This window comes from Lytechinus pictus, chromosome 11, assembly GCF_037042905.1.
Source record: "Lytechinus pictus isolate F3 Inbred chromosome 11, Lp3.0, whole genome shotgun sequence".
Classification (NCBI taxonomy): Eukaryota; Metazoa; Echinodermata; class Echinoidea; order Temnopleuroida; family Toxopneustidae; genus Lytechinus; species Lytechinus pictus.
In genome coordinates, this window is record NC_087255.1 from 32,044,846 (window position 1) to 32,068,457 (window position 23,612).

Sequence of the window (23,612 nt, forward strand, 5' to 3'; positions counted from 1 at the left end):
CTAAGATTATTGAACTTCATTACAAAGAAAATAATGCTCAAAAAGTTGAAACTTCTGTGATTTATTGAAATTATATAAAAAAGGATGCCTAATTTCTTTGACTAATCCTGAAGCGCTTCATTTTGAATTATAAAGAAACTTAGGTGTCATTCAAAATTTCAAACTGAGGGCGCAAAACATGACAGGAGATGAATGTGCAGGGAAATGACATGAAGTTTAATAGAATTTGATAAAAAATATTGTACTTTTTTATTTAGTATATACGACACAAATTTTATACCTTCCTCTTTTTAAATCAGGAAACTGTTTGCCCCAAAATTATGGTTGTTTAGTAATGAGCTGAAAAGCGGGAGAAGTTGACTTTATGGAGGTGACGGCAGAAATTGATATAAAGATTTTACCCGCCCGGAACCGACCCGGCCAGAAGTTGCGCGATCAATCAAAAAAAGATAACTTCATATACTTCGATATAACTTTACTCTAATTCCATGCCCTAATGTATACATTTGAACTTTAACTGGCAAGAAACACATATAGCTGAGGTGGAAAAACAGGGTTAGAGAAAGGGTGGGGGAAACAAAGGAGAACTTCAATATTGTCATTTAACCGCGCACAGCGCGGAAGCAAAATTCATATTTAGAGCAAGAGTGAAGGAGTTTAATTCTCTTTTGAGAAAAAATTTTAAAAAAAAATAAAAAAAAAAACACAAAGCTACCTTTCTTCCCTTTCCTCCCTTCCCTTTTCCTTTTCTCCTCTCTTTTTTCCCTTCTTTTTTTTCTTTTTGGGGACGTTTTGGGGGGGTGGCGACCGCCCCCACCGCCCCCCCCCCCCTGGCTACGCGCCTGTCTCCAACCCCAACCTCACTACCCTCACTTTCTTTCTTCCTCTCATGATCATCAATCATCAAAATCATCACATACCAAAGAATAAATCTAACACTGTTGGGATCATTATCTACAGTATCATCATCATCATCAAAATCATCACCATTATCATCATCTTAATCAACATCATCACCACCACCACCACCACCATCATCATCATCATCATTACAACATTTTACATAAAAATCCACCATTCACAGTACTAATGAATTATGTCTTTATCATCAGAACCAAAATCAAATGGAATGATCTCGTCTATTATTAGGAGAGTTGACTAACTAAGCATTGCTGGAGTAGTCTGCAAACACAGACTCAAAATTGACATTTTAACCCATTATACCAGGTCTAGAGTGAAGACTAGATTCCAAACTCTCTATGTCTTCGGTAGCAGCAGCCACAGTACATATAATATTAAACAATAATAATACCAATGATAATAGTATTCCACTTTTGTACATGTAGAGCATTTAATGTACTCAGAATAGCATCTCCAAGTGCTTTTACATGTATATAACTACTAAAGGTCATTTGATTCCGATGTGCTCGCAAACATGACGGCACTAAAATACAATAATATAATTCATCACTCGACTCACATTTAATCTACCAGACAAGGACATTCTTCTTTTACAAAGGAAAAATTCATACATTAACGAATTTCTATAATTACATGAGGCTGGTATTGCACAATTCGGATACTAAATTTATTTCATTGCTACACAAAGAGATGCTATGATACTTTTACCTATACATGTTTTACTTCGAAGAGTCATATCTATTTTTTCTTCATAACATTCAAACCAGCCACACACACAAAATTTGTCTGTGCATGTAGGTCTTTTTACAAAACAAGTCTACAAATTACCTATTAAAGCCACTAAGGGACGCACCATTAGAACTCCGGGGGGGGGGGGGGGGGGCTGGAAGTTTTTTCCCCCCAAAAAAAACTTGACTCACCATCAGAATAAAAAAAAAACTTGGTCCACTGACAAATCATCTGAAAGGTGCCAAAAAATGGACTATTAAAAAAAAATTACTCAAAGAAAAAGGAAAAAAAATGCATCAACCCAAACTTCCAGCAACCTCCCCCCCCCCCCCCGGGTATCTAATTGTGCGTCACTAAGGGGTAAAAAATGTGCATTATACTTGAGTATCGTCTAACTTTCCAATCTTAAAAATTCGTAGAAGATGTTCGATATTATTTCAACTGCCAATTCTCCATGATTATCTAGATATTCAAATCAAATTACATGTATCTAACGCCCTCTCTTAACACTATTTTCATTTTCCATTATAAGTCTTTTTGGGCAATGAGGTGTGATAAATGGGTATCCGGTAGGAACAAAATCCTTGAATGCTCAAGCGTCTGCTCAGAGTAGCCATGCTAAAGCCAAGGTAATAGTATGCAGCGCTTTATATTAAGCCCTATATAAATGTTGCATATTATTATTATTTATCTTAAAAAATTAGAAATTGGATAATTAGAGGCTACAGGCAAAGTAATATATCCTGAAACTTTCAGCCAAGTTAACAGTTTGGAATGGGTTTCTAATAAATAGAAAAACCATTACATTTTGATCGAGTACCCGATCAAAATACATATTCATGTACAATCACAAAATGTATCCTGTAAAACACTGTTTTAGGGCATCATACACATTCATATAATCTTGTAATGATTTGGAATAGTGATAGCCACATTTTGGGGAATTTACCAAAGCTAAAAGAGGCTTTAATTCTTTGCTATTTTGACATCATAATGGCTTAGTATACGTCTCCAATTGCTTTAGCTAAAGGTTATTTTCAAAGAAGTGTCATTAATTTAGGCTTCTTTCAACAAAATCTCTCAGTATGTTGAAAGGTAGATTTGGGGGTTGTTTCATGAAGGACTTTCAATCATGCTAACTGTCCCATTATGTTAAAGTAGCATCGTAGTAAAGGCTCAGCAGCCAATCAATCATAAAATATATAAATTTATATTCAGCGACACGATTGGTCGAATCTAATTTATCTAATTCATAATAATAGATGAATAAGTACATGTCCCTACATGTACAAGTATAGGGGCTGACACACCACTTTAGCCAGCATATGCTGATGGACACAAACTACATAAAAAGTATGTTTATTTGATTCTAAATTCATTTTTTTTTTATCAACACAAATGATCCTTCACATCAGATAAAAGGAGAAAAAACACTTGCCACACATACAGTACATTGGCACAAGCTGGCTAAAACATCTAGGGGAGTATTTCACATGAAAGGACTTGTTAGACATTTCATCTGACAAAGTATATTTTATCTAACAGTTACCATAGGTACTGTGCTCCTAAGCTTATCAAAATAAAGGAAAGTTCCAAAGATATGACAACTTGTGGATAAAAAATGTCGACAAAATGCTTTCCAGACGCAACATCCCCTTTTAAAAAGGCCAAATGATTGTCTCTCCCATAGGCCTCTCACAATGTGCTCCTCCAAATATCTAGTTTTGGTCCAATATTCAATGAGTATAGCAGTACAAGACATGTTCCTGGCTCCTAATAATTCAAACCATCATCATACATCACTGGTAAATGTAAATAATATTTTTTTAAATCTTAAGTCCTTCCAACAGATCATTCTAATGGCATCTTCAGTGTCACCAAGAAGTGGAAGAGTTGTCAGTTGCCATGAAGTCAGGTACATGATCTTCACTTTGTGCAATGCCACTGGAATATTTTGAGATGGCAAATGGTATATATTAAGACCACATTTACTTCTTTCTCATGAATAGTAGTTCTCCTTAGACCATGTAATAAAAGAAAGAGGATCATCCTAGAGAGACACCGTCCTGTCCATCCCAAATGGTCCTAAGACAGCAACCTGCCAATTAAGTCCTTCTTTCTTGTCATCCTTGAGCGGTATTTATACACAGGTTGTACAGTAAACGCTTTTCTGAAAGACTAGCGTTGTTCCAGAGATTTGTCTCTAGCAATAACAGAGTCTTCAAATTTGATCATGTATGTGGTTCCTTTGTGCCAATGAGCAGTTACCTTAGCCGGCTGTGTGTGAGGGGGGGGGGGGGAAGGGAGATGACAGAAGAATGGGAGAATGAGGAAAGAAAAGGAAGAGAAAAGGCGATGTAATTATTATACCATTTTCCTATAAAATAAACAGATATTGACTAAGATATTAAAAGGTTTTTTTTAACATATATCTCATAACACTAGTTTTGAATCTCCATAATATCACCAAAACGGTCTATGGTACCTAGCAATAGTTGTTCTATATTGTACATTTCCACAGGTAAATGTCAGAGAAATCAATAAAATAAGTGCAGCACCTTGACATTTGGCATTGTTACTTTGTAAAACAATTATGTATTATAGAATGTTTTATAGGTTTATCACACTATAGAAAATTAGTAAGCTAATGAAACTATAGGTCTCACTTTTTTCAAACAATTTCATGAAATGAGATTACCAATACTTATTTTTTCTTCAAGATTATCAATAAATAAGTTATCAATCAAAACATTTATATCATTTGTTGAGTGTAATAACCAATACAAAGAATATATTTATAATATAAATAGAATCACAATGTAGATTGTGAAATTGATTTCTTATTTTGTGATAAAATGCTCCAATCTAGGGAAAGGCATGATTACAATAGCGCCATCATGCAATCAAGTAACAAAAAGCCTATCTCAAGCTTTGGAAATGGGTCAGTGATATTAGTTAAGTATGATGAATTTTTCAGCAATTAGAATTCAAATTTGGCATATTTTCCAGCCATCACAAATTGAATTTGGCATTACCTCCCCATCTCAGCAATGGTCTTTTTTTTTAAAGCCCTTTGAGCCCATTAAAGCTAAATGAAAGTAGTTGCAGTAAAACACTGATTTCGTGAGAAAGTCTGTAAAACCAAGGTTAAGTATTACTATACATCATGGATCTCGATCTGGTACAGTTACATAAACTGAACTTTGTGAAATCATAAAATCTAAGCTGAAAAACGATCACACTGAAGATCGCCAACACAGATAGGCATGCGTGGGACAGTGTATATTATTATTGCTGGAATACAGGCCAGACGGAAGTGCCTGAATCCGCACTTATTTTGCATTTTTCTCAGCAATTACACAATTTCTTCCAGAATCCCTTGGCACATATTTTTTATTCATACAAAACAGACACTTGGGTGGTCAAGATATTGGATTCTGTAAAAAGTCATTTTGAGATCGTTACCACAACTGGCATTTATCTTTAAAGCTTTAGCAAATGGAAATTAGCTCCTGACAAAGATTATGTCCTGAAAGTTTCAGCTCATTCTGTAGTTTAAAAGGGGTTTTACAAGACATAAAAATGCAAACATTTTATTTTGATTGAACACGATTGACCATTGACCAGTCTTTAAAAACTACCCCTTTTTATATTATTTTAAAATAAATTCTGTAAATCTATCCAACTGTGAACCTTGCTCATTTGTTGTTTTTACTGCTATTTCATCTAAAATGTTCACATAGACACTACAAAAAATTATATAGGCATACATGTCAATCCATTTGCAAAGCAAATTGTTCTGCTTTTGTTAATGTCAAGTCATCCTTCTTAAAACATGTGCTGGAAATACATCTCAGCAGAACACTCTGTTTTTTAGTTTATCCTATCTTGACATAAAATAGAAAATATATACAGTTCCCTATTCATGCTTGCTATCAGTGAGCCATTTTTTTTTGTTAATGCTAATTTACCCCTTCAAAAACAGCTGGAAATAAATGTAGGCTGAACACTTTGCAGGATTTTTCTTTTTAATTTATATTCAGAGACAGGAAGAGAGAAACAATGTGTCTAATCCACAGGTGCTAATTTATGCCTCCCAATTTCAGTCCTTCAAATTCAATCATAAATGTCAAAATAAAATTATTTGGTAATGTTTCAAACCGCCAATTCTATACAGTTTCAGGAAGTTTTCAGTGTTGGTTAATAAAATGTAAGAATGTTCACATACAGCTTAACAACTCCCATGATGGCCCTACAAGTTGGTAGATTATGAGGCAAAAAAGATTTGAGAAACAGAGGGAATTTTACTTTTTAACAAAGAATATTCTCTCTTTTCAAGGACTTTCTCATTTTTGATTCCATATTTCATAGTAATAATGTTAAATTCATTAAATGTATAATAATCAATAAAGTTTCTCTACATGCTTTTAACTATTCCAAACTAATTAAGAACATGAATTAATGATTTAGGAGGGAAAAGTTTGTCTCCTTTCAAAAGGTGATCATGCAAACACTGTTTAATCTCTGAAATAAGACATCATATTTGATGTTTCCAATAATTTTTTAAAAGACATTCTAGACTTAGTAAAGAAAGTTACTTTGTAAAGGTGAACGCAAATGAATTTATCATTTCCCTAGCTACAGACATGAACTTAGATATTGGTATTCCAAATTGGTTGCAACCTGGAAATAAGAAAAAAATTATTTATGACAAAAAGAATTGCACTTTTCTGGCACTGCATTTTATTAGCTCTGTGGGTGACAAGATATAAATCAACTTTGATCATTCTTGGTGAGAATTGATGACTAGGATTAACTGAAGCCTTGTTCACGTCTTGAGTTGAAATTGATATGGAAAAAAAATTGCATAACTTTGTTCTTGATTGTGGATACTGCAAATATCATTGATTGAAGGTGCTTGGTGCAAGATATCCTTCTTATCATATGTTTTTCAACACAGAAATTGTTCACTTGTTTTCTCTATAAATTACCAGTAATCTTAAACTTTTCAAAGAAAAATAAATTGTCAATGAAAACTCACCGCCCCTCCATCCCCCTCAGTTTTACAAAATATTTATAATTCTTTTTACACTGGTAAATGGTGGTGATTTTTTTACCTGGTTGCTATTAAGCATGTATGCTTGTAAGCAAGCAACCAAAGGAGCGATGGCTTAAGGTCCTCTCCAAGGGACCTGGTAGTGAGGATTAATGCCTTACCAAAGGGCACTAGCGCATCAAGTGGGAATCGAACCCGGGTCACTGGAATCTGAAACCCCCGCTCTAGCGACTGAGCTATTGCACCCCCACACTAAGCTCCAATTGTGTTAAACTTGGCTGGTAGTTTTTTCTTCAATTTATTCATACTTCATTTTAATTGGCTCTAAACCCTGCTACCATGGAAATTTGCTGAGTTATTACTACACTAAGTATTTTTTATGCAACATTATCAAGATCATCTTCCCTTATATTTACATATTCTTCCTTTTTTTTACTTACAAAGTTACATCCATTTAGTATAGCCTCAATGATACCAGCGGTGAAAGCTGCACAGTTCAAACTACCTGTAGGGTGAGATACAAGTGAATATATAACCATTAATCAATGTACAGGGCAAAAATGTATAGGAATACAAAGAATGGGTTTTCTCTAATATTTAAATCATTTCTTACTGGGGTAGACTTGACCTTTACTATTCAATATTCATATTGGAGCCAACTGTATAAGGGGGGAAAAGGATGCAATTCACAAAATATCTTGAAATGTTTCATTGACAATTTTCTCTGGGGAAGAAAACATATTAAAGACAGCAATTGGGTTGAAGAAATCATACAAGTATGGAGTATCAAGGAATAATGGAGCATATAACTGGGACATCACTTACAGGGGTGTGTAAAAGGGGAAAGAACAAGGGGGAGCAGTACTATATTACAACCCATCATCCCCTTCATCTGTTTGATTCACTTCTCTATTCCTCCTCTCTCAATCCTTGCTCGTTCCTCCCTATCCTCTCTCATCAATTAGACATTATGACTGAATGATTTCTTGTTCTTAGAGAACAGAGACAATGCACAAATATCTGCAAGCAATTGTACATTTTTAACATGACCTCTAGCAAAAATGTTGAGTTAAAGTTCTCCTGTGACGGCATTCATCTCTTGAGACATGACATTAAACTTTTATGTCAACATCTCAACTTCTCTGACAACATTCAATGTGGTGGTGATTTGATATCTGATGGCTATTAAACCAGAGGACCAAAGGCTTAAGGTCCTCTCCATGGGACATAAATGCCTTAAATACCAAAATGCACTAGTGCTAGCTCACCAACTGGGATTCAAACCAGGGAAAGCGGAATCAGAAACAACAACTCTACTGACTGAACTTTAACACCTATCAACATCACAAGGAAATATATTGAGCCAATATGACAGAATTCAGGCTTTAACAGATTCTACTGAATTTGATCAGATTGAGCTTTCAACGATCACACAGAGCATATGAAAAAATATTTCAAAACTATAACATTTTGTAATAATCTCTATACAGAGCACACATTAGATTTTTCACTTATATTAAGAGTCAGATTTTTCCGAGCAATTTGGAAATATTTGGGACAATGCATATACATGATAAATTTAGGGTGCCCATAAATCATATGGGACCAAAGAAATCTATCACTCTGCAAACAAGAATCACATTTTTCAGATGTTTTAATTATCTCATATTACCATTATAGTGATGTAAAAAAGCATGTTTATGGTGCTCTGATACTTTGTGAGGTGAACAATGTTACTCCAAGATGTCTTATACCCCTTTCATAAACCCAATAAAACCCAATTATGCGGCTAATAGCAGCATAATTTGGTCGTAAAATCAGAGGACAAGAGTTATCCGCATTATTCTGATGCTGCTATTATCCGCATAATAGCGGCATCGGGACAAGATTTTGAGTTTATGAACGTATTTCCAAATAATGCGGATAATTGCCATGGTGCGGTCACAAGGTCACCCTTTTCCAACACAACCGCATCGGAGGGGGCGTGTCCAGTTGTCATGACGATTATCCGCCTTTTTCAAGACGGGCGCTCGTAAAAATAATGCGGATAATTTTCGGAGTTTGTGAACGCAATTTTTATTGAATTATCCGCATTACTCTTAGGCGGCTAATTGGAGGATAGGTTTTATTGGGTTTATGAAAGGGGTATAAAAGGTTTATTTCCAATTCTTCTATTGCCAATTCGTCCAATTGCCAACTCGTCTACTATCATTTGGTCTACCATCAGTTCGTCCACTCACCACATGGTCTACTTTCATTTAGTCTAATGCCATTCCGTCTAATAACCAGTTGGTCCAACAGCCATTTAGTCCATATACCATGTGGTCTAATTAAACTAAAGTGCTAATTGTGCAAAATGAATGAAAAGAAAATGGGTATCAGACCAACTGGTTATTAGACGAAATGGTAATAGACGAACTGGAGATTAGACGCATGGACGCGTCATGGTCTAGTGGTTCTGACTCTCGCCTTTCAAACAGAGGTTCGTGGGTTCGAATCCTAGCCATGGCATGTTTTCCTTCAGCAAGAAATCTTTCCACACTGTGCTGCACTCGACCCAGGTGAGGTAAATGGGAACCGGCAGGAAGTAATTCCTCAAAAAGCTGTGCGCACCAATATGGGTAGAATAAGACCCCTGTTACACATACGTTTGCAAGTGGACTGAGGCCGGCCCCGGAGGCGGCTCGACGTATGTGTAACATCAACTTTTTTTGAAAAGCCGGACTGAGGCCGGACTGAGGCCAGGTGGACTCAGTCCACCTCTGGATGTGGTTTGAGGCCGGCCCGAGTCCGGACTCAGTCCCGCAATCGGTAGGTGTAACACCAAAGTGGACTCGGCGCCGGCTTATAAGCGGAAGTGACGCGACCTGTCATCATCAACAATGCATCGGCCGGGCGCGCTTTTGCCATTTGGACCAGGCATGCAGTATATATTATAGGTAAGCCTCGCCCCGAGCGTAAAATTACATTGTTTTTCATCATTTATTGCTTTAAATTTTAATTTCCTCATATCCAGCAGCCTGCACTAAGACACGACATATTCTGTACTGGTGGGCTAAAAGTTTAAACCGTTTATTCCTGGTATTTTCTCCGAACAGAACTGATGAGTGATGGTGACTTGTAATTCAGTCCCATCCCTATATTTCTGTGGGTTTGGGAATTATGATTTTCGATCGTCTGATCATTTCCTGTTTATTTCGATGTTTTTAAATACATCGCTACTGTGATTGCACCATCTGAAGAATGATCATTATTTTTTTGTTGGCGATGATAATTTATCAATACTAATAGACAGACTAAAAACAATAGCCTGGACAGGAGTGCCATACATCATGAGCCGTCATAATTTTTCTCATATGATTATGAAATTATGACTCATCATCATCAGACTCGGAGTCAGACTGTCAGAGTTAATACATCATCTTATGCCTCAAACAAAGTCATCATGATCATGAGGCATGAACTTGATGAAGTATTTAACTTTGATTTTGAAGGCATGGCCAGGGGCAGGCCAGGCCATGAGACATGAAACTAGACAATTGCCATTAATTATTTCAAATGCCAATAATCCACTCAGTCGGAGTCGCACATAGTCAGAAATTGGACATGAAATATGTCGCTAGACATTGAAACAAATGAGTAGGGTCTAGATCTACATATAAAATAGTGTCTGCCTGTAAAATCCCCACAAAAAAGAAGTAGACTAAAATAAGTAGATTCTAGCGGTGAGTGCATAAAACAATGTTAATACAGATTACAGTACAATAATATACACAACTCTAACTTCGAAGTCCTATCCCTAACCAACCAAAGTCATCAGGAGGCCGCGTACTCTAGGATGGACGCCGGGGTCTGCGAACCCTAACCCTAGCTGTAACAGACTCTGCGTACCTTACTATTATAGTATTAACTGTCTCTATAATTAACACTCTAGGCCTACCATCTCTAAATGATCATTAAACCGTCTCTAAAATTATCACTAGAAGCAAATTGTATTAAAAATTGTATACATTAACAGATTAACACGTGATATGATAACAAAAGAAACTTGTAAATAAAGTATGAATAAGTTCTTCTTCCACCGGTATTCAGAGATCAGCGGCTGGCCACGTGTTAGTTGCCGAGCTGTAGGAGTTTATCTTGATGGACTTGATAGATTTTTAGAATATTATTTCCCATATTTTGTATACTATATGGATTTCTAGATAGTTATTTTAGAAAGTGATTTCCCATATTTTGTATACTTTATTTATATTAGTTATGTCATTCTAAGTCATACCCATATTTTTCAATTGTTTTATTCAATTTTAGTGATGGGTACATATGGAACTTTAGCGGAATAATTTGTCCATCGATCATCAAATGTTACATAGCAGGGGGAGAAGGGCCTTCATATATCTAGGTGGTCGATCAATCTGAATCATTAAATTTGAATTTTTGATGATATTCATGTCAACTGTCCCCTGACAAGAGAAGTTGTTGACAAGATCAAAAATCCTAAAAGGTGATTAATAGATGTTACACATAATTTTATATAATAATTTTACCACATCGTAATCTTTGTGGTTACCATTATTAATTTGTATTTGTATTTGTTCTCTCATTTTAGATCAAAATGGCACCAACAGGGAGAGGGAGTCTGTGGGAAGATGTGGAGACGCTGTGCCTCCTGAATATTTGGCGGGAGAAAAACATTCAAGAACAGATGGATGGCACAGTAAGGAACAAAACGGTATTTCGTAAGATATGCCAATTGATGAAAGAAAGGGGGTTCGAAAGGGCAGAGGACCAAATCAAGCGGAAAATTAAACAACTAAGAGCGTCCTTCCGAAAGACGGAGGACAATAACAATCGATCAGGCAGGGGGAGAATTACATGTAAATTCTATAGCGAACTGCAGGAGATCTTTGGGGGCAGACCAGAGACTGCACCAGTTGCCATTCTGGCGTCGCAACCAGAGGAGGAGGATCAATCTGAGTCGCTAGACTCGGTGGACTCTGATTCACTGCCGAGAGAGGAGGAGGAGGATGGAGCCGAAGAAGATAGAAGTATAACGGATGATGAACTGGAGGAAAATGATGTGGAAGCACCAACAGAATTGGGTAAAGGATTCCTCTTCCTTTTTTCATTTGTAATCACATATACATGTTTATTTGTATATACATGTGTAATTATAAAGACTAATCCTTTTTGGCTCTTACCCTCTCAGTGTGAGCATTTAAAATAAACATTATTGGTATCATTATATTGTCTTGATGTATCATTTTATACTGAGTAATATGAAAGGAACTGATTTGAATTTAATAAAATAAAAATGTATTGAAAGTTAGCCTTTGTTTTAAAATGTTTTTACTTCAGTGACACATAACAACATAAAAATTAGTTCCCCTTCATTTTATGCATAAAAATGAAATGTTTATTATTGTAGTCACTTATTGTAATCGCTTTTCTATCCCTCATTTTCTTTAGTTGGCAATTTTCCACCGGAGGATCTAGAGGGACCTTCAACATCATCTGCTAATGGACGTAAGGCAACTGGTAATATAAACAGATTGTTTCCATACATTTGCTTATTTATAGTTCATATGATATTTGAATTCGATTCAGCAAATTTTCAAGAAAAGGGGCCTTTTACATCCCGTTGATGTTGCTTTCATGCAGTATGATTTTTTTTTGCAACTCAAGGTTTTCTCACTTGATTTGTTGTATTAGCTATTAGAAGTGTGATATTGCATGCCTTATGTCAAATACAGAAAAGTATGTGTGTAACAAGTTGAAAGAAATAAAATGATTGTATACCTTTCTTACCGCTATCACATTTGATTGATTTTTTTTTATTTACGATGTATTTTATACTACCTACTTCATAACAGGGGAAAAGCGGAAGAAATCAAAGCTGCAGGAGTCCTTCGGACTGATAGCCAAGGAGATAAAGACACTGGAGGAGGACAGTACAAATGCCTTCAATGCTAGGGAGGATCGGTTCATGCAGCGCCAAATGGAGTGGGAGCGTGAGCTCCTAATGAAGGCACAGCGTACTGAAGAAAAAAAACTAGAGGAGAAGGAGAGGAGGAGAAGAGAAGAGAGGGAGCATAGAGAGCAAGAAAAAGAACGTGATAGACAGCATCAACTCCAAATGCTTCAGGCCTTAATGGCTGGTATGCGGCAGTCGTCAACTTCAATGTGGCAGCAACAGGGAAACAACTCCCAGTCCGGTCCAGAGCGGTCTCCAAATTCCTGGCCCTACAATCACGATTACACTCCACTGTAATTGTTACAAACATAATGCATTCTTCAAGTGGAGGAGTGTGTGTGTTTGGAATTCCCACGGTGGTAAACATGTATTTGTCATATGAGATGACACTTTTCAGGATTTTTGTTCATCACAATTTCTTTCCTCAGTACTTGTTGCTGCATATCATTCACCTGTACTCTTGCCATGCTGAAACCCTTGTTTTTACTTAGCCATCCATCTCAGTGCTGCCAGAATCATTGCCAAGGGCAAGGGAATTTACATGTAAATTGTAGATGTTAGTACTTTTTGTTCTTAGCACTTATAGATTTTTATAAACATATAACTTTGTTTTTATGTAGTTCTTTTTTACATCAAGTAACCATTTACTTGCTATTGGAACTTTTGTACATCTGTATATAAACATTCATTTTTATTTTTTCTTCTATTCTATGCATAACTTTTGAATGGACTATGTTTTATTGTTGTTCTTAAATAAGATCTATATCAACCGCTGCCAACCCTCATTTTGTACCAATTTGATATTGCCAAAGAAAGTTGAGTCACAACTTGAAAGTGTAAAGTATTATATCTTTTTACTGCTCATTTTTGTCAGTACCTGTTATCTTGCAATTACTGTACATGTATAAAACAGGTTATATACATATGCATTCACACAAAGTTACAAAGTCTATTTGCTATTTAAGCACACATTTCTACATGTGAACTTTTGTACATCTACAGTATATATAAACATTCCATTTTTATTTTGTCTTCTATTATATACATACCTTTTCGAATGACTGTTTTATTGTTCTTAAATAAGATCTATATCAAATGCTGCCAGCCCTCATTTTGTACCAATTTGATATTGCCAAAGAAAGTTGAGTCACAACTTGAAAGTGTAAAGTATTATATTTTTTAACTGCTCTTTTTGTTAGTACTTGTTATCTTGCAATTTCTGTACATGTATAAAACAGGTATATGCATTCACACAAAGTTACAAAGTCTGTTTGCTATTTAAGCACACATTTCTACATGTGAACTTTTGTACATATACAGTATATATATATAAACATTCCATTTTTATTTTGATCTTCTATTATATACATACCTTTCAAATGACTATGTTTTATTGTTCTTAAATAAGATCTATATCAAACGCTGCCAACCCTCATTTTGTACCAATGTGATATTGCCAAAGAAAGTTGAGTCACAACTTGAAAGTGTAAAGTATTATATTTTTTAACTGTTTGTTTTTGTCAGTACTTGTTATCTTGCAATTACATGTATAAGATGGGTTATATACATATGCATTCACACAAAGTTTCAAAGTCTATTTGCTATTTTATCACACATGTCTACATTTTTGTTTGTCATCATTGCATTTGCAGTACTTTTCAAAAACTTTTCCCCCCTTTTCTTTGTATTTATTAAGAAAGAAACTGTATATTGGCAATAAAACGTTACCAAAGTCTGCCTTTCGATAGTGCCAACTAATTTAAACTCAGGACATAATTGTGGTATATTTTATAACTTTTCAGTTACTATGTAAAGAAAATTGCACTTTGTGAATGCATTATGCAAATATTGCACTTTTATGTTTTACTTTTTATGTACGTGTTCATTATTCTCTGAATAATAAATAATTTGTTTGGTATATTTCCAGTCTTCTTGCCTGATTGCATGTGTGACCTAACCCTATACCTTTACCTCTGTTAATACATTGTCTACCTAGATCCAGTCAAATGATTGGCTGAGCATGCTTTTCATGGGGATTTGCGAAACAATGCAAACAAAATATGGATGTTATTTTGATCGTTCAAAGCAAATCGGCTCTTTAACAAAAAAGACTATCTTATATATACATGTATTTGCAAAGCTTATAGAGTCAAGGAAAGTGTGATTTAATCCTAAGAGAATATAATAATAGAGGTGCCATATGTCATCTTGCAAGAGTTGAAAGATAACATATCTTGGCATCTCGGGTATTAATTTCTCCTCTTTGGAAAACATCACATTTTCCAAACACTACATGCTTTGCAGAAAAATAGTCCCTCTTGGAATATTTAAGCATTTACAGGCCCAACAAAATTCTATATTACACCCCATGTCAGTCAAAATAATGTTGTAATATAGTGACCTAAATTGCCTTTTTGGTACATGTACTATGAAACTTTTTGTTTAAATTCTGTATCTTTATACTTCATAATTTGTTTAAATTTTTTTTAAATAAAAAATATTACCTTTTGATTCTACAATGTTAAATGGACAATGATACATGTTCCAGCCCCCCCCCCCCAGAAAAAAATGGACATCAACAAGACAAACTATAACACCTGGGGTACCCCCCCCCCCCCCCAAGATTTCTGTGTCTGCCACTGACATGTACTTAATGTGTTTTCTAAACAAACTAATCAAATATGAATAGGAATCAAATGGGGACATATTAGTTTCTATTCAAATTCTCAGAATTGAAGAGAATCTGAAGGAAAAAGATGAATAGAATCTATTCTAAATAAGAATAGAAACAAATATGTCCCCATTTGATTCCAATTTAGATTGGTTTGCTTTTAGAGTGTTATAATACAGAAATAATAGGATAGACCCTTAGCTGAATTCTTGATGTTTTTTCTTCTTTTTATTCATTATCGGAGGCATGTTGTATTTAACATATACACAGAAAATACCTAACAATTTTGAACTAAAAGTGGTTAGAGAAGAAAAAACGACATATATGTACAAAACAGCTATTTCATAGTGGTTGAATACAATCCAATATAATCACATAGCTAAAGAGATAATGACCACTTGCGCCTGCCCCCAAGCAATTACTACTTATCCACATGGGTTTGAAGATAAATCATGTTTATCTGGTATTGTTTTATATACATTATACATTTACCTCTGTAACCTTTGTTTGAAATTCCTCTCCAAATGAATACTTGTTAGCACATTGAATACAAGAAGCAAATAGTACAAGATATTATGATAAAAGAACTACAAATAGGTAATGTTTCATGTGTATTAACCTCTGTGTCCTTTGACCTACATAACCCTAAACAAAATTAATTCATCTTCCCATGATGAGGCATGCTGGTGTCAAGTTTAAAGTGCATCTTTTAAGATTAATGATTGATATAAATTATCGCATTGATGAAATAGCAAGAAAGTCACATGGACAACAAGAAAAAAAATAATGCTTCTGGCACTATATTTGCTTGAAAAAATAACAATACAACTGCATTTTACCTCAAATGAAATAACATAACACAAAACTGGCTTTTGAATGGGCACAGGATAAGATGGTTAAAATGTGTTCATCACTTGTAGATCATATAGGCAAATGAATTTGAATTTGAATATTCGGTTTTAAAACACTTAAACTTATGTCAGTCATAACAGGGAAGAAACACAAGATGAAAAGAAGATTGCAGTGTGCTATGCTACTGGTCAGATGCATTGCTATGTCAGTGCATACATTAACCTCTGCTATGCATACCTAAAGCCCCCAGCTATGGTTGACAATAACATAAACCCAGTCTTACTGTATCCATGGATTGGGAAAGAGACTGATACAAAGAAGAAAAAAAAATCATTCTAATTAATTGACAATCTTCTGGCCCTGATAATCTTATCTGCCATAGGCCTACCTTAAATTTACTACTTTTTCATCACTCTGTATAGTAAAATATGAAACAAATGACTTGGTGAAATAAAAGCATATTATTAAAAAAAAAAAAGATTATTCATTACAAAAAGGCCAACCATCTACTTTAAAATGGATTATAAAAAAATAACAGATTTGCATTTTCTCAATAGTCTATTATGAATGATTAACATAAATTAATAATTAAAAAGGAAAAACAAAGAGAAATGTCCAAGAGAGAAAACTCTATTCTTGATAACTGTTTTACATTACAAAACAGAGGCTACATAACATTTTCAATCATGAGGGCGGGGGTTGGGGGGGGGGGGGGGGTCATTGACTAACCGAATGAATGAGTTCATTTGAGGCTCTGTTTACACCTGTGGAATATCATTAACAGTGGTTGAAGAAATGCATAAAAAAAGTTACCTAACATACTGAACAAGAGCATCACGCACTACAGATGCTGATGGTGCAGGCCTTTGATTTGGCAAAGGACAAGGTGGCTGAAACTCTCGTAATTCATGAGCAACATCAAGCCACTCGTCATCTGGCTCATCGGACTGCATCTGACAAAGGTTATGCAAGGTACAACACGCTCCAACAATATTAGTTACGTTCTCAAGAGCGCTGTCATTGCGCTTCAATAAGCATCTCCATCGCCCCTTCAGTCTACCAAAACTACCTTCGATGACCATTCTCGCCCTGCTGAGCCTGTAGTTAAAGTTAGTCTGATCTTCAGTCAGACGACCATTATCGGCAAAACCTTTCATTAGCCATGGCAGCAGTGGGTAGGCAGGGTCCCCAAGTATCATCAGCGGAACATCTTGGCCATTGATGTTTCTTGTCATCTGGTCAAAAACAATGTATTGAAAATGATAATAATGAAATATAATCATTTAATAATATTAATAACATCAATACTAAGTAGAGGTCTATTTTAATATCATGAAGATGTTTAGAAAAATATATATTAAAATTAATTCATTAAAATACACATTGATCATGCTGATGAACATGCAGGCCCGTAGCCAGGGGGGGGGGGGGGCACGTGCCCCCCCCCCCAAGATCACACACCCATCCTTATAGACCCCTCCCCAGGACGTTGATCAATTACATGTATGTGCCCCCCAAACATCAAACACTGGCTATGGCCCTGCTGATGAAATATCAAAATCACACAAACCTCAGTGTTTTTAGATGAATAGGTGGAGCAAACTAATGGTAGCCTATTATTACTTATGAAATTTTAAAAGAAGATCTACCCTTATTCTAGGCTTGATTTCTCTAGGTTTATTTATTGTTTTAAATCCTTTGTTTATATTATCCCTTTAAAAAAATGAAATGTGCATGTTACTATTGACTTGTAGATCTATGAGATTTTAAATGATTGTAGTCTATCATAATCTTTTGTGGCTTAAATCTTTAATAATAAAATGAAATTTAATTCAAGTTTTATAAATTAGATTTAAAAGTAAACGTACATTTGGAAGCAGTTCTCCATTTTCCGCTCTTCGGTGAAAAGAAGAGTTTGCCAGCACCCGGGCATCGTGGCAGCGTCCTGGCCATCCTACCATGATATCTGTGAACATGTACTTATGGTCACAAACTGCCTGGAGAATGACAGAGTACCATCCCTTTCGATTATGATAATCAGCATGGTAATTAACAGGTCCAATTATAGGGATATGGGTTCCATCAATGGCACCTGCAACTTGGGGAAACCCCATGTCCTCGAACCCCTGAACAGTTGCCCGTAATCTATCTCCAGAAGGAAAGGTAATATATCTTCTCATTAGTTCTTGTACAATTACAAGGCAGGTGTCGTTGACGATGACATTGGCGGTACATCTCGCTACCCCAAAAAGATGCCCGATTGTTCGATACTCGCAGTTTGTGGATAAACGCCACAGAGTTATGGCAACTCTCTTTCTGACACAAACTGCTTTACGCCATCGTGTGTTTTGGCGACGAATAGCCGGTGCTAGCTCACCACACAGAAAATCAAATGTCGACTTGTTCACACGGAAATTTTCACGAAAATCTCTTGCCGTGAATCTCCCTTCCACTATCCTCTCCCAGAAATGTCCAGATCGCTCCTTCATCCACACACTCCTTTCCACGGTGCAGGCAAACGTTATAGCACATAACAAAAAATAGTACCGTACTCGCCGACGACGTGCTTCAAACTCCCGGAATCGCCTTTTTTGAGCACGTCGAAATTCCCTCCTTCGATCAGAAATAATAGTTACGATATTCTTAACCTTCATAATGCAATTATATAAACAAAATATGGAGGTAAGATATGTGTACGGATCGGTCGCGATGTCGATGAGATCCAATGCAATTAAAAAGACCTGCAAACCGCGCGAAAATATTAAGCGTTTGTTTACATGAAGTGCGCCCCAACGTCAGCTCGTGAAAAGGCGACGTGAGGCCGGCCTATGTGTAGACGCAAAATTGCGGGCCCGAGACTATGTGTAACAGGGGTTTGATGATTTTGAGGCGGCTTCAAATTGCAGGCGTGAGGCCGCCTCCGGGGCCGGCTTTGAAAGCCGACGCATGTGTAACAGGGGTCTAACTTAGCCGGGGTAATATAGGAGCGCCTTGAGCACCTATCAAGGTGGATACGTGCGCTATACAAATCCTATATTATTTCTTATTTGTTTATAGACGAAGTGATGATTGGACCAAATGGTTGTTAGACGCAATGTTGATGGACGGAATGGCATTAGACTAAATGAAGGTAGACCATGTGGTGAGTGGACGAGTTGGCAGTGGAAAAATTGGCAATTTACCGTATAAAAATGCAAAAAAAATCAAAATCCTTTAAACTTAATGATACTCCAATTTGTGCCATTTTGTGAAACGACAAAGAGTATATGATGGAGGGGGTGATCTCATACAGAACTTGACATATGATCAACCTGATATACACAAGAGAGATACAAATGAAAGTTTACAGAGGAGAAAATGGAGTAGCCTCATAAGAGACATTGATATCAAGTCAACATTGATGGATATTAGACAGTCATCAAGAGTTCATGTGTAGTGAAAAATTTCATTTGTTTACAAGCTGAGATTCATATTTCATGAGTATGATGATGATGACATATTAACTGGAGGCATTGAAATAATCAGATAGGTGGTCCTCTTAAAGGTCAAGTCCACCCCTGAAAACTGATGATTTGAATCAATAGAGAAAGATCAAACAAGCATAACAGTGAAAATTTCATTAAAAAAATCAGATGTAAATTAAGAAAGTTGAGACATTTTGTAGTCTCGCTTATTTTCCAAAAAATATTTATATGTACAACTCAGTGATATGAAAATGTGAGAGTCAATGATTTCCGTCACTCACTATTTCTTTTGTTTTTTATTGCTTGAAAATATTATTTCAATATTTATAGATTTGATAAGAACCCTCTTCATTAAACAACAAAATTTTAAGATACTGGTAATTTCACATTTTCAAGAAGGAATTAAACCTTATTTCACATCGCAATGAGAAGAAATTGAAATATTTTCATATAATAAAATACAAAAGAAATAAGAGTGTGTATGTCATTAATCTCCTCATTTCCATACTGTACCAACCAGGATATGCATTTATATAACTGGTTTGTGAAATTTTACTTTCAAAACTTTCTTATATTACATCTGAATTTGATGAATTTTTCAGTGTTATGCTTGTTTGATTTTCCTCTTTTTATTTAAATCAACTTTTTGTTGGGGTGGACTTGTCCTTTAACAAGGGGTAGTCTACACAAGACTTCCCCAGCCATTCTTGTATGTCTCCCTCTATGTTGCATTTAGGGAAAGGCAGCTTTCCTCTCAGAAGCCAGACTGGATGAGAGGATAGTTGGTCTAAGAACCTATTTAAACATTTGTGTTTTAAGGAAATAATGTTTACTACTTTTTCAAGCTCACGATAACACAAAAATATTCCCAATAAATACTATAGAGAATTTATAAATTGTCTCAGACCAGAATTCTCAAATAGTCTGGACTTATGTGGTCAAAGGTCACTTGTTTCCCCCAAGTGCCGCGGCACTGCTCTTAAAGATCCGATCAAATATCAAATATTACACGCTTAGAACAATTTCCTTGCAACATTCATTGAAATATTGTGCTTACTATTTCAGAAACAATAATTTCCGGTCCATAATTCCCTGATCGAGTCTGTGAGTGAACTAATGAAAGAAAAGAAGTATCAGGGCCGCAGAGATGAGCATCGTGGACACATGTACATGCACATCAAACCAAAAAATTCATTATAGGAAAGAAATTGATCAAGGATCAATCTATGACAAATAAAAGCTGTCTAAGATATCAACAAATGAATCAATCAAGGAGTTGATTAAAATGATAAAAGGCTGACAATGGAGAGGCTGATAAAAGACATTGCAATATACAGCACAAAAGCCAATCCTGGGCTGTGTAACATAAAGCTTAGTGACTGATCATGGGGCTGGTTGCTACAATTGATTGCATTGATTATTGTGTATGATCAATCATAAGGAATAGAATCGTGATCAATTATCAAGCTTTATGTTACAGGGGCCCAAAGGCTGATGGAAAAGTTGAGCAAGGATTCTTTACAATGGATTACCAGGAAACAATTATTTAGTTGTTCATGGGATTAAAAATGGATTCAATAAAGCAGTTGATTGGAATGATTAAGGGGGTGATCAAAGGGTCTTCTCCACTGTCTTGTTGACCAAGGATATTGAATTCCAGGAGTCCAAGATATAGTAGATCAAGGAGAGACCAAAGAGGAAAGGGATATCGATCACGATAGAGATTGAAGAAGGAAGAAAAGATCATCAACACTGGTGTAAAGATGGGGGGTGGATTTAAACTCCATAACTTCCATGACCAAGAATAAAAAATCAGAAATACATTATATGGAGAAAATGAAAGGAAAAGCAGAATAAAAGTTAAATACTATGTGTTGGATATTATGTCAAAATCTATCACAAAATTAGACTTTCTTTTTTAAAATGCCCAATTTTTTTCCACATACATGTACATTGTGCCACATCAAATTTTTTGGCTCATTACACCACTGATTATCAATTAGTTTGTTTTGGTTTTTTTTAAACAAGTTCACACAAGTTACCAATAATGCATATAGCATTTCTATTTATTGAAAGCAGGATAAAAGAGCATTGTAGATTAAATGCCTTGCTCACAGGTAGCTGCAGCGGCCGGGATCGAACCCCGGACTTCATCATGTATAGCCAGGCGCCTTAGACCACTCGGCCACGGCACCTGAATATTGAATAGATTAAGATCTAGAAGACAAACCATTTGAGCTATGAATAGGACACGGAATCAATCAAATTAAAGAAATCGTTTGTAATTTTGTATAAATATGGGAGAGATAATGACTGTGTCCACATACTCAATCTCTTATTCCGAGGTCATGAAGAATCTATTCAAATGTTCCAGACAAATGTAATATGAAATGAAATTGATTAAGGAGTCAGTTTATAGGGTACTGATCAAAGAGTCAATCCAGAATAGATCACTGATTTATTCAAGATTCAAATAATAGAATTTAATGAAAGGAAACCCAAGATGACAGAGAGCAATCCTTTAAGCTTACAAAAACAGTAACTACACAGCTTTCCTTTAATACTGTGTGGTTCCACAATCATTTCAAAGACCTACCACCTTCCTATTATCCCTGCTTTACAAGTCTCAAGAAAAAAGGCAAATAAGTCACCAAATGAAGATTGTACCCCCATTCATCATCCCACACAATACAATGACAATGCAATAGAAACTTGTCTAATCATTGCATTCATATAAATTACACAGTACTGCCTTTAAGTATCCATTCAAAGTGTGATTTTCTTTTTTTAGTTTATAGTAGAGAAACTCTATTCTTTTCTTCTCATCTTCATTGTTACTTGACAAAGATAGCGATTGTCCCCAAATCTGGGGGATCTTGTCTGTTCTATTTGCAAACTCTGATAACTCCAACAGGCAATAATGGGGCTTTCACACGAGCCCAATCAGGAAAGTATCTATACAATTAAGAGGAGAGTTTGTTAATGCTTCAAAAATTCATTTTATCTTTTGATTATAAATTGGTGTTCAGAGATCACCTTTTTATCTCAGATAAAACCTTGGAAGTTTATTCTTCATATGTACAATGTAAATACATTTCTATAAAAAAAAATATCAACTTTAGTTAAATGTCAATTGATTTTTGTCAAAGGACAGTATTTTCCCTAAATGGTGCATGTCATGATATGATAAGAATTTTTCAAATCCCTCTAAAGATACATTTGTCATACTGCGAGTGCACTTGGATTTACATAATGACATGCTCTTACTCTTTCATACCTACTGTAATACCTAGTTCCCACTTTCACGATTCGCACCATGATTGAAACGCTGATCTTAATCACGTACAATAATCATAGTGATTGTATCAAATCAGTCGTGGCAATCGTACTAATTGCAGAAAAAAATGTTAATGGTTAAAAAATTATGGACGGCCAATCGTAGCCTTCATAATGGATCACACTACAGCGAGGTTGAATAACATCAGAGTCTATTGAACAGCCTTTCTCAATGGATATTTCTTCAAAAGTTGGCGCAACTCAGATGAAATAACATGAAGATGAAATGGTTCTCAGAATACCATAAGGGTACGGTAACACGCTGATTTTAACTGAATAGAAAACTTTTATTTTAATAGATAAATGGATATCTTTAATAAGGCCCTTGATGATTTATTTCCCTCATTTCCACCTGCCTAAACTAGACTACAATTTCCAGTTATAGCAAATAATCATTTTCTTCTACATCACGTCAAAAGTTCTTGTAAATGTTCCATGAAAATGGAGGTGTGGATGCGTCTAATAAGATTCCCATCCCCAGTTGTTTCATCCTGTATTTACACAGTGGAGTGTAGTATGAGATTTGGAGGTATTCTTTAAAGATCCCATTATTCTTTAAGAAGGCAATGAATAGAAGTGGTGACAAAACACCCCCTTCTGGTACATCAA

The 23,612-nt window shown here is 35.6% G+C and overlaps 1 protein-coding gene and 2 long non-coding RNA genes across 4 annotated transcripts; 1 reads left to right on the forward strand and 2 right to left on the reverse strand.

Moving 5' to 3' along the window:
• Positions 1-1,326: 1,326 nt before the first annotated feature.
• LOC129271681 (uncharacterized) lies at positions 1,327-7,217 on the reverse strand. The gene is made up of 3 exons (XR_010295043.1): positions 7,147-7,217; positions 2,005-3,927; positions 1,327-1,804 (listed from the first exon to the last, which is right to left on the reverse strand). It is a non-coding gene; the product is annotated as an uncharacterized LOC129271681 (long non-coding RNA).
• Positions 7,218-9,369: 2,152 nt separating this feature from the next.
• Positions 9,370-14,600, forward strand: LOC135155907 (trichohyalin-like). Of its 2 annotated transcripts, XM_064106363.1 has the most exons (4): positions 9,460-9,645; positions 11,316-11,808; positions 12,176-12,244; positions 12,580-14,600. In XM_064106363.1, the coding sequence occupies exons 2-4, from the start codon at positions 11,322-11,324 to the stop codon at positions 12,975-12,977; spliced, it is 954 nt and encodes a 317-aa protein (XP_063962433.1). In that variant the 5' UTR covers positions 9,460-9,645; positions 11,316-11,321; the 3' UTR covers positions 12,978-14,600. The 2 variants fall into 2 exon arrangements, with proteins under 2 accessions (XP_063962434.1, XP_063962433.1); XM_064106364.1 differs by having other exon boundaries at positions 9,370-11,808.
• A 957-nt stretch (positions 14,601-15,557) lies between these two features.
• LOC135155908 (uncharacterized) lies at positions 15,558-19,119 on the reverse strand. Its single transcript, XR_010295044.1, has 2 exons — positions 18,072-19,119; positions 15,558-17,438 (listed from the first exon to the last, which is right to left on the reverse strand). It is a non-coding gene; the product is annotated as an uncharacterized LOC135155908 (long non-coding RNA).
• Positions 19,120-23,612: the final 4,493 nt, after the last annotated feature.

Bases quoted from the DNA above. Each gene is read 5' to 3' on its own strand.
- LOC135155907 (XM_064106364.1), top strand. From the start codon at position 11,322: ATGGCACCAACAGGGAGAGGGAGTCTGTGGGAAGATGTGGAGACGCTG. The intron at 11,809-12,175 runs GTAAAGGATTCC...CATTTTCTTTAG, and splicing joins GGAAGCACCAACAGAATTGG to TTGGCAATTTTCCACCGGAG. The intron at 12,245-12,579 runs GTAATATAAACA...ACTTCATAACAG, and splicing joins TAATGGACGTAAGGCAACTG to GGGAAAAGCGGAAGAAATCA.